Source organism: Aotus nancymaae, unplaced genomic scaffold, assembly GCF_030222135.1.
Source record: "Aotus nancymaae isolate 86718 unplaced genomic scaffold, 86718_ANA_hifiasm-v0.15.2.pri h1tg000014l, whole genome shotgun sequence".
Lineage (NCBI taxonomy): Eukaryota > Metazoa > Chordata > Mammalia > Primates > Aotidae > Aotus > Aotus nancymaae.
In genome coordinates, this window is record NW_026988425.1 from 34,104,416 (window position 1) to 34,116,210 (window position 11,795).

The window sequence follows — 11,795 nt, forward strand, 5'->3', positions numbered from 1 at the left end:
TGACACCCCTGGCAGTGAGTACACCTAGTGCACATGTATTGGTTTTTAAGTTCCGTTTTCCATGAAAAGGAAACAGGTTTGCTCTTTGGAGAAGTAGCTGATATCGGGGTTGAGACCAGGAAAGTGGAAGGTGAGCCTCGAGCATCTTATACTAGAAACTAAGGAAGTGCTCAAAAACTGATGGGGATATGTTAAAAGTACTCAAAATCCAGCATGCAGGCCTGCCAATTTGGGAAAATTTGAGTCATCAAAAGGAATAAGTGTAATAAATCTTCATACATTGCATTTGTTTAAAAAACATTTATGTATCTATATTGACTTTAAAAAGAGTGAGAGTTGGCCAGGTGTAGAGGCTCATGCCTGTAATCCCAGCGCTTTGGAAGACCAAGGTGGGTGGATCACAAGGTCAGGAGTTCGAGACCAGCTTGGCCAACATGGTGAAAACCTGTCTCTACTAAAAATACAAAAATTAGCCAGGTGTGGTCGTGCACCTGTTATCTCAAGTACTAGGGAGCCTGAGGCAGGAGAATCATTGGAACTCAGGAGACGGAGGTTGCAGAGCCGAGATTGTGCCACTGCACTCCAGTCTGGGTGACAGAAAAGACTGTCTCAAAAAAAAAAAAGTGAGAGTTGGAGAAAGGAGATGGGAAAGCTTTATTATTACAGAAGAATATGAATTTGTACAAGTGTAAATGACACAAGTAATAGAGAAAATCACTTCTTTGCATCCACCAGTATATAAATGTTTCCAGCAAGAATCATCAATAGATTCCAAGTACACCCAGTAAATGGTTATTGGGGACAGGATATTCAGACAGTCTCACAGTCATACTCTGAAGATTACTTATTAATTTTAAAAGGGAAAATATACTTTACAGTTGAAAAATCTGGCAATACCACCCTAATCAAATGATCAAACTTAATAATATCACTGAAAAATGGGACAAACTGGCATTTTGCCTCCCAGGATTATTTTTATAGTATTATGCTAGAAATGTTTAACCTGAATCTGATCATTTGGAAACAACCAAAGCAAGCCAAATTATGGGACATTCTCCGAAATGTCAAATAACATAATGAAAGATGAAACAAAAATGTGGGAGAACTGTTCTAGAATAAAGGAGATTAAAGATACCTGACAACTAAATAAAACATGTGATTTCTGATTATACCCCCATCCGTATGTTCCTATACAGGAAAAGGAATAATTGGTAAATTTGAATGTGGGTTGTGTAACAGATAATATCAGCATTAGATTATTGAGTGTGAGTATTGTGGACCTGCCAAAGAATGTTTTGATTCTTAGGATGTACCTGGTAAAGATTCCTATCTGCCTGCAGCGCACTTTCAGATGGCTTGGGGGGAAAAGTGTGTGTTGAGAAAGAGAAGAGGGGGAGAGAGCGAGCACAAATGTGGCAAAATGTTGCTCGAAAACAGATGGCTGCACTTAGTGAGGATAGGTGCACCCATCTGTTTTGGATGCCAGGCCTCTTTCTTTTATAATGCCTGTTTGTTGTTGTGGTTTGTGACTATAGAAAAATAGTTGCTTATTGCTTATTTGGAAAATATGAAAAACTATCATCCTTAATTTTTCCTGTAGAGATTACTTAATAATGAATTAAATTGTGATTACACTGTAGGTATAATTTTCTCTCTTCTACTTTTGCTAATATGTTGTATTCTTTTACATGATTGCGTATCTTTGGAAATATGATACTTAGGCACTTCAGAATTTTTCTTCATATATTTAACCATTCACTTTTTGAACATTAGGATTGTTTCCAGATTTCCCCTAATTTCACATCTCTGTAATGAACAACCATGTTCTCAACTTACCTGTTTCTCCTTTTTATTTTCTGAAGATATATAACTATTTGGGAACATAACATAAAAAGCTAGTAGTAGTATTATATTTATTTCGTAATGGTACGTATATTTTATTACCTAGAATTATGATGACAATTTCAATGTAAATGGAACTGGAGAAGGAGTAAAGATTGATCCAGAAGATACTAACTTAAATCAAGACAGTGCCAAAGAATTGGAAGATAGTCCCCAGGAAAATGTCAGTGTCACAGAAATCATTAAACCATGTGATGATCCAAAAAGTCAAGCTAAAAGGTAAGTCGAAGTTGCATATTATTTGTAAATTAGTGAATATTGATAGTAAGGATATAGCTTTTCATATATCAAATAAAATCTCCTTTCCCATGACTGACCAAGTAATTTAGAGTTATCTGTACATATTTACAGACATATAGATACACACACAAACACACACACACACACACACACACACGTATACAGATGAAGAGCATTGAGATGAGAATGCCAGAAAAATATGACCACACACATCTCAGCAACATGGCCAAAATCAGAAAGAAGGCACTTTGATCCAGTTCTTATTTCTCTTATCCTGCGCAGTGGCTCTGATTTTGTCCTGGATCATTAACCCTTGACACTCACATGGGAACAAGACTCCTGCTGAGTCCCTGGAGTGTCACTAACCAAATCTCCATGCTCATGACAGCAGCCTTTGTTGGTTCCCACCATGTTGCGAGGTTGTATGGCAGCAGCTGGGGCCCTTCCTGCTCAGAGGAGCCCTGGACTCTTGGTGCTGCACAAGGTCCTGGTATGGACTAGGAGGAGGTCTCACTCAAGGGAGGTAGCCAGTCCTGTCCTCTTCTTGCTCTTGTCTTTCTTGTCCTTGTCCTCTTCTGTTCCTCTAGAACAGAGAATCATTTCTTATTGCTTGAGGGGAGATCTGATAGTAAGGGGCTTCAGGTTTCTGTCATTACAGGACCCTGAAAAGAATTAAAGTGACAGAGTAAGGTGGGAAGATGAGGTGAAAATGCTAACACTGGAGCAACAGTGATGGGGCGGGGGAGTGTGTGTACTTAGGGGTTTAAGACACTTAGTAGTAGGAAGGAGGAAACAGATGTGCCCAAGGCCTATGGTATGGATCTGGCTATAGAAAAAGGGATGTAAAGAACTACACAAACTGGTAATTGTTGAAGCTTTGAAGAACTTTGGAGAGTAGAAGCCTAGAAGGGAAAACTCACATTTATTTCACTCTGACGCCAGGTGTTTGTTCCCATTTTACATATGCGGGGAACTGAATTTCAGGTTAATTGTCCAAGGACAAAAGCTGTTGAGTAGAAAGGCTGACACTTCATTCCATCTGCCTGATGACTTAAAGGCACCCAGATCATCTGGCTCTACAAAGCCCGTATGTCCTGTGGGATGGGCATGAGGGATGGGCCAGGAGGTGGGGCTGTGGGCCCCTGAACCCTTTATTCATATAGAACTAAATTTTTTTCACTTGTTTTCCATGTCGCTTCTTTTTTTTTTTTTTTTTTTTTTTCGGAAACAGAGTCTCGCTCTGTCGCCCAGGCTGGAGTACAGTGGTGTGATCTCCGCTCACTATAACCTGCACCTCCCAGGTTCAAGCAATTTTCCTGCCTCAGCCTCCCAAGTAGTTGGGAGTGCGGGCGTGTGCCATCCCGCCCGGCTAATTTTTTGTATTTTAGTACAGATGGGGTTTTACCATGTTGCCCACTCTGGTCTTGAACTCCTGACCTCGTGGTTTGCCTGCCTTGGCCTCCCAAAGTGCTGGGATTACAGGCATGAGCCACCTCGCCTGGCCTCTATGTTACTTCTACATTGAGAATTTATCTGGGGAGGAAAAAGGGTTCTCAGACTTGGGCAACCACTGATATAGTTCAGCTCTCTCATTTCACTGATAGGAGAAAAGGATTCAGAGAATTCAAGTGACTTCTTCACAGCTGTGGAATGGTAGGGCTAAGATAGACACATTACACCCACCACCCTCCCTGCACCAGTCCCACTGTCCCCTGGCACCCAGAGTCTTTCTTCTGGGCTCCTCTGCTGCTTCTCTGGAGCAGTGTTGACACTGGCCACCTAGTGAGAAGTGTTTTTAAAAGTGTGTGTGTGTGTGTGTGTGTGTGTGTGGTAGTAGTAGTAGTTTTAAAAAATAAAAGTCTTAGATAGCAGCTTCAGAGATTTAACTGTCTTTCATAATATAAGTGATGTTTGCCGGGAATATTATACTAAATTTGTTAGACATATTTGGGAATATCTGTGATGGCAGTTTGAAAATTAGTATGTATTATTTGTTGCTTTTTATGCCATTGTTTCCTTTTCTTGATGTTTTCAAAGCTGGCGAATCCTACACAATGATATGTTACACTCCTAATCTGCATCTTTTACATACGTGGGACATTTAACTTAATACAGACCCTTGGCCTCTGCTTGAAGAATAGTATACTTATAAAGTAGAAGCATTATCATAACTTACTCATCATAACCCATCCTGTCTGTTCTGTACAATATAGTTGCACCCAGATTTTTACCCTACAAATTTGGTTAGCACAAATGAGGGAAATTATGAAATGCCTAAGGAAAATTGAAATTCATGTAGAAGATGAGTAGAGGAATATTCAGGAGTTCAAGCAGAATAGGAGTAACCCAACTACATTGCTGGCAGTTTCTGATCTAAATGGTATGGTGGGGAAAAACCCACCAGATCAACAGAAAAGACATAAGTTTTTAATAAAAGTAAATTCCTTACATTGAACAAATTTAATTTTATGAAAAGTGCTTTACAAAGTCTTTATTTCAGTCATTTCTCTGTGGGACTGTTGAATTGTTTGTCAGACTGGATTACTTTCAAAAAGTTAATGTTCGGCTTGGTGCGGTGGCTCACACCTGTAATCCCAGCACTTTGGGAGGTTGAGGGGGACAGATCATGAAGTCAAAAGTTCAAGACCAGCTGGCCAATATGGTGAAACCCCGTCTCTACTAAAGATGCAAAAATTAGCTGAGTGTGGTGATGCGCGCCTCTCCTGGCTACTCAGGAGGCTGAGGCAGGAGAATCACTTGTACCCGGGAGGCGAAGGTTGCTGTGAGTGAAGATCGTGCCACTGCACTCCAGCCTGGGCAACAGAGTGAGACTCGTCTCCAAAAAAAAAAAGTTAATGTTTTTGGGGAACCATACTTCATGACAAGATTATTTACGATTACTCTTGGTTGGTTATAAGGTGGTTTGTTTCATTCGTTAGTACTTTACTTTTTTTTTTTTTTTGGAAACAGAGTCTTGCTCTGTCGCTCAGGCTAGAATGCAGTGGTGCAATCTTGGCTCACTGTAGTCTCTGCCTCCTGGGTTCAAGTGATTCTCTTGCCTCCACCTCCTCAGTAACTGGGATTACAAGTGCCTGCCACCACACCCAGCTAATTTTTTGTATTTTTATTAGAGACGGGGGTTTTACCATGTTGGCCAAGCTGATCTTAAGCTCCTGACCTCCGGTGATCCCACCTCAGCCTCCCAAAGTGCTAGGATTACAGGTGTGAGCCACCACACATGGCAGTGCTGTGCTTTTTATGGAAACACTGTATACAACATTCAGAGATATTTTAAGGACCTTGTTTTAATGTTGTTTCAACTGTTTTAAGTAAATTACTTAATTTTTGTGGCAAATTTGTTACTTGAATTTCGATGTTGCTTTTTAAAGTTCATTTGAGATGTAAAGATTAATTAAATTGCCTTTTAAATTAATGAACTGGGAGCTGCAGTGGCTCAGGCCAGGTGTCTTGGCACTTGAGGAGGCAAGGCTATGCGTTCGAGGCCAGCCTGGGCAACATAAGAACCTCTCATTCATTTAAAAAAAAAATAATAATGAATTAACCTTTAAAGTGCATCTCACTCTTTTGAGTGTTCTTGAGAGCACTCAAATGATGATTAAAAGGAGTATGTTATTTTTGGATTATGCCAAATTATTTATTTTCCAGTGTTCCTAAACCCAAAGGAAAGAAAACCAAAGATATGAAAAAACCTGTCAAAGTACCTGCTGAACCACAAACAATGGTAGGTCAGAATTATATTTCTATCTCTTTAGCAGATCTTGCAATTTAAGCTATATAATGATCTAAAGATGTAAATGTGTATTTGGTGAGCCATTCCCCAAAGAACCTGCAAAGATGTGGATCCGTCAAGTTTTGCTTGATAAAGGTAGGATTTGTGTGTATAATGTATTTTTAAAAAATTAAAGTAAAAAGAACGACATTGGAAATGCTAGCTGGTACTAGAATAGTTACTGTTGTTTTCCGTTACTTTTCAATCTAAAGCCTTGGTGATAAGAATTACATGTCAAGTTCTGGAGATTAATTGTGAAGCATAAACTCTTCCTCTGTTCTACTAGACCATGAGGTACATGCTATTGAAAGCCTCAGGACGCTTAAAGTTAATTGTGTTAGTGGGATTTAACCTCCAAGAACATCTGCCTTTATTGAACCTGTTTATTAGTTGTCCATTCTGTTAAAACATCTTTATTTTACAATTGTTTGATGCTTTATCTTGACATTAAAACCTAAAACACTACTTTCAAGTGATAACACTTGATTTTATTTATGATTTTTTGCCCTTCTCAGAGTGATGTTCTTATCAACTGTACAACTTGCCATAGTGAATTTCCATCTCGGAATAAACTTTTTGACCATCTGAAGGCCACAGGTCATGCAAGAGCACCTTCATCGTCATCTTTAAACAGTGCAACAAGTAGTCGAAGCAAGAAAGAGAAACGTAAAAACAGATAGAGATTCTGCCTGTGCTTTTGTTTGACTGTCTCTAGATTTTGAAACCAAAAAACTGAACTGAAATCATCTAAAGAGTTAAAATTTCAGTGATCTGCAATTAATTGCATTGTGGAAGATTATTTTTTATCTTATAAAAACTTTTTTTGGTTCAATATATATATTTTAAATATTTCACTAGTGATTGAATTCTACTTTTGCTGTCTGAATTGACTTGAGTGTCTTAAAACAGGTAAATACTGTAAAGTGTGTATCCTTGATGTTTGTTGGCTCCTGTGGATAGAAATATACAGGGAGAATTACATTATTTTAACACATAGAAGTACTCCTTTCTGCTTTATTTTGTGAATTTCACATAATTTTTATTTATTTAATGCTTTTATGTTTTGTTAATGCTTTATAATATGTCAAAAACTCGCATCTTTTAGAAAGCATCATAGATCATTTTTCCATCTGGCATCATGACACTGGCTCTGATTTTTAAAATTATTTTTAAATAACTGATTATTGATTAATGTATTTTTTTTCTCAAGAACAGTGATAGAAACGAATTGAACATTTGTGGTTGTCTTTCAAGAATAGTATCTCTTCAGTGTTTTACTATGTTGATTTAATTTTATATTTTACTGGTTTACCAGCAAGGTATATTGTTCAGTTTTTTGCTCCAATTTAAATTGTGGAGGTGGAAGCAAATTATTTCACATGGCACGTCCTCCCTAGGCACAGTGACAGCTGTAAAGTAGGTTGGAAAAAGGTAGCAGATGGTACAGAATTTATACTATTTAACAAGAGATGTGTTTATTCTTCATTGGGTTTTTTTCTTCACTATTTTCAGAAGTTTTCTTTTTCTATCACTCAATGGAGAAAAATTTTGTTAATGAAAGATTTTGTGATAGAGCTGATGCTTATACCATCTGTTTTATAGCAATGATGAATATTAACACAAAAGAAATATGGAGAACTGTTATAAGCTGAGCATTATAACTGAGTGTTATAACAGTCCTGCACATTGATTAGTGATGAGTCCATTTTTAGGATGGATTAGTCAGTTCTTTTAATTGGTCTTGAAAGTAATTTTAAACTAACTGACTTGAAATGTATACTTTCTGTACAGTAAAGTTAGTGCTTTCCATATATCCTTGAATCTTCAGATGAATGATATGAACGAATTTTTGGTTATAGATCAGCTCTAAAACACTCGAGTCCCTAAAGGCAAGGTCTTTTCTGATAGCTTCATGGATAGTATTGATGATCGGGCTTCTCTGTGTTACTGACTTAAAAAAAAAAGTATTTGAACCTTAAATTTTTTTCTTTTCCATTTAGAGATATATTTTTTACTTTACCTTCATACCTTTCTATTTCTTGCTAATTTCTATCACTAATTCCTCATAACTGTCCCTGCTCCCCTTCTTGATCTCTTTAGGGAGACTACTAGCTAGCTTTGTATCTTCTGATCTCTTATCCCGAGACTTCATCTGAATGTGCTGTACCTTCTTCTTATCTAAACTAGGTGAATTGGCCATAATTATGAATAGGAATAGTAATGAACCAGAGGACATACTAGTCACATGTTATTATACAGTAAAAAATACGAAGTCATCTTGAAAGGCAAATAATGTACTGCAGATGTCCCTTACGACTTCTTCGCTTTCTCCTGTACCTAACATGCAGGTATTTAATTTGTTTCATGAGCATTGATTGGAGTTACTTGTCACTTTTATTCAGATCAACAAAAACCAACCATAATTTTCAAGGGGTCTTCATGAGTTGTGACTGAAAGCTGACCCGAATCTTATGTTTCATCCTTTGTGATATCAAAAAATCATCTAGTTTCTCAGAACTTTTTCTTATCTGTAACACAGTTCTTAGCATTAAAATATTGTCTCCATTTATCATCCAGTGATGATAGGATCATTATGAAGGTCAAATAAAATAGTATATATGAAAATGCTTTTTAAACACAAAACCTTTATACGAAATATTGTTGAATTTAAATAAGGTAAATCTTTTTTAGTTTATATATTTGCAGACTAAAGTGTACATATTGGATTAAATGGGCAATTAAGTTTTATAGGAATTTCCTTCCTAAGTCTATATCTGAAGAGGAACATACCATATACTAAGGGTAAAATATTTTTGGTGAATTGCAGACATTTAATTTCACTTGTCTGAGGCAAAACAATAAAATACATGGGCATGCATTTTACATTGATCTCATTAGAGGTCAGTGCTAAGTACCTATCTTGATTGAAGTTAGCTCCGATGTGGAGATTCATAGAATGAGGGTTCCAGGAGGAGAGGGTTAGGGAAATCCCATTTTCTCTCTGTAATTCATTAAATGGTGCCAAAGCTGGGGGTTCCCTATAAAGCCCATTTAGACTTTCTCTGCTTCAAAATAAGAGCATTAGCTCTAGCCAAGCATTTTTCTAATTCCTGCCTTTGGCCACAAAGAAGAAAAAGCAGATCTGTGAATGAATTAGTGGAAGGTCAGTCACATCAGAGCTCATGTCCTAGTGATTGCTGGTGAGGTAATATTGGTATTTTGGTACCATGAGAAGACATATAAAGAATTTCATCAGAAGTTTTAATTTTCTCTAAGTCTTCCCCTACAAAATTTTCAAATTGGAAACTACTCTTGTAGAAGTGGTGTAACTCATGCCGAAAGTAAAATTCTTATAGCAAGGCATAGTTTCATTTTAGAGCACCCCCAAAAGCCCGTGAATACGCTGTGTAACCTTCAACATAAAATAATGAAGAGAACTTTTAGACTCTTATGAATTCCTAAAATTACTATTTATGTGGTGGAAGTTCTGTTTCCTATAATCTGTAATGCTGAAGTATCACTATTCAATTCCCATTCCTTATCTGTTAAGTTTAATGCCTTTATACTAAAATTATAGGCTCTTGGGATTGGAGAGGAAAATAGAGGCGATTTTCAAATTTCTTGTTTCATGAAGAGGAAGCTGAGCTCAGGGATATATGAGCTTTACAGCCACAGGTGGTTAGGGGCAGCTGCCATTAAAACAAGGCAGATGCCTGAACTCCCAACTCAGTAGGCTTTCTGTTACACCCCAAAACATGTTACAGGGAAGAAAAATATTAGTTTTAAGAAAAAACAAGATAATTTTGAAGAAGGGCAAGAGGGAGAGGCATGAACTTGTCCTAATAATATCAAAGAACATTTTAAATGTATACCAGTTAAAGCAGTGTGTGGCTGGTGCCAGTAGAGGTCAGTCAAGGAATCCCTGATAAGAATAAAGAGCCCAGAAACAGGTCCATGTTTATATGGGAACTTGATTTTTGACAGATAGGGCAAGCTCTATGGGGAAAACAATATGTACTACCTTCTACCCTTCCCTAAAAACAAATGGATTAAAGACCTAAGTATGAAAAGCAAAACTTTTAAATGAGAATCTATAAGGTTATTTTTGATTTTGCACATGGGAAGGACTTTTTAAAAACAAGATGCAAAAGCACACACAAGGAAAGAAGGACTGTGTAAAACAATGGCTTCTATAGAACAATAGACACTGTAAATAAAAGAACAAGCTACAGACAGGAAGGAAATGTTTGCACTTCATATAACTGACAAAGGATTTGTATCTGGAATACATTAAAAAATGAAAGAACCTCATACAGAAGTCACTGAGAAAATGACAGCCATGCATTAGAACAGCAATTCTCAAAACTTAATGGTCTCAAGATTACTTTACACTCTTCAAAAGTGAGAACCCCAAAGTGTTTTTGTGTATGTGGGTTAAATCTATTGATATTTTCTGTTAGAATTCAAAAATTAGTTATTAAAAAAACAAGAAAAATGACTAGTTTTCAAAACAAAAGCTTAATGAGAAGACTGGCATTGTTTTACATTTTTACAAATCTCTTTAACATTTAGCTTAATAAAAGATAGCTGGCCTCTCATACTTGCTTCTGCAATCTGTCTACTGCTGTGTGTTTTGGTTGAAGTATGTGAAGGAGAAAATCAGCCTTATATGGATAGAAAATTGTAAAAAAAAGGGACCTTGCATACCCACTGAATGGGTGTCAGGGGACCCCTAGGGTCCTTGGACCACACTTAGAACTGCTGCATTAGAAAAATGGATAAACTATATGAACAGAAAAAGCCTGAATAGTCAAAATTGGAAAGATTATTACTGCCTGATAATAAGTGAAATGGGACCTAATGTTTTCATGCTTTCAGATTAGCAAAAGGTAAAAAGTCACAAGATCTAGTGTTGGTGAGAATGGAGCAGTGGGAACGAACACATTCACTTTTTTGGAGTAAAAACAGGTTCAATTTGATGATGTCTAAGAAAGCTGAATTTGGCATATTCTGTGACCCAACAATTCTAGGTATACATTTAGAGTCTCACTTCTCAAAGTGTGGGCCACAGAGCAGCGGCATGGGTTTCACCTGGGAAGTTGGCACCTCTGAGGTCCTGACCTGGAGTTGCTGCATCAGACGCTGTGGTTAAGATTTCTTAGGTGACTCATGCTCATGAAAGCATGAGAAGCAGTCCTCTAGAGAAACCATGCACAAGTGTACAAGGAGATGTACAAGAAGGCTCACATCTGAATTGTTTGTATCCAGGAAAAGTTGGAAATAACCTAAAAGTTCATGAGCAACAAAATGGATAAATAAATTGTGGCCTATTTATAGATGGTAGACAGTTGGAGCAGTTAAAAGGAATGAACTTGATCTGTAATGTGGATGGCCCTTGAAAAAATAATGAATGAAAATAGCTGTCACAGAAGGTGAAATGCATGTCTTTTATACTGTTTAAAAAAACACCATGTGGATTGTTACTTTTAGAAAGAAAATATAGAAACATAATGAGAAAGCAGTTGCCCTGAACTCAGAAGAAGAGAAGAACTGCTCGTGGCTGCAAAAGGGCTCTCTTCTGTGTCAATTTTTTTTTTTTTTAAGATCAGAAGTAAAATGTAAACATTTATTAAATTCTGGATGGTGGGTCCATGGGGATTTGTTACTCTGGTTCTCACAAATACTTCAACTATCAAGAAAAGTACAGATCAATGTCCCACTTTGCTAGCAGAATATATACACTTGCATGAAGGGAAAGATGAAAGGACTTAAGTTCTACTTTTTATTCCTGGCACACTCCTTAAGCACACTGTGGCAGAGGCTCTTGTCTCTCAATATTCATTCTCCTTTTTAGAACTCTGAT

The 11,795-nt window shown here is 37.2% G+C and overlaps 1 protein-coding gene across 2 annotated transcripts in view; it reads left to right on the forward strand.

The window, feature by feature from the left end:
* The window catches only part of DNAJC21 (DnaJ heat shock protein family (Hsp40) member C21), a 29,173-nt gene extending 18,643 nt beyond the window's left edge, over positions 1-10,530 (forward strand). The window contains exons 10-13 of one of the 2 annotated variants that reach the window (XM_064375922.1): positions 1,307-1,450; positions 1,949-2,121; positions 5,809-5,884; positions 6,448-10,530. In XM_064375922.1, the coding sequence (XP_064231992.1) occupies positions 1,307-1,450; positions 1,949-2,121; positions 5,809-5,884; positions 6,448-6,612 (558 nt within the window). In that variant the 3' untranslated portion in view covers positions 6,613-10,530. The remainder of the gene's footprint in view (positions 1-1,306; positions 1,451-1,948; positions 2,122-5,808; positions 5,885-6,447) is intronic. The other variant, XM_064375921.1, reaches the window with a different exon arrangement.
* The last annotated feature ends 1,265 nt before the right edge of the window (positions 10,531-11,795 follow it).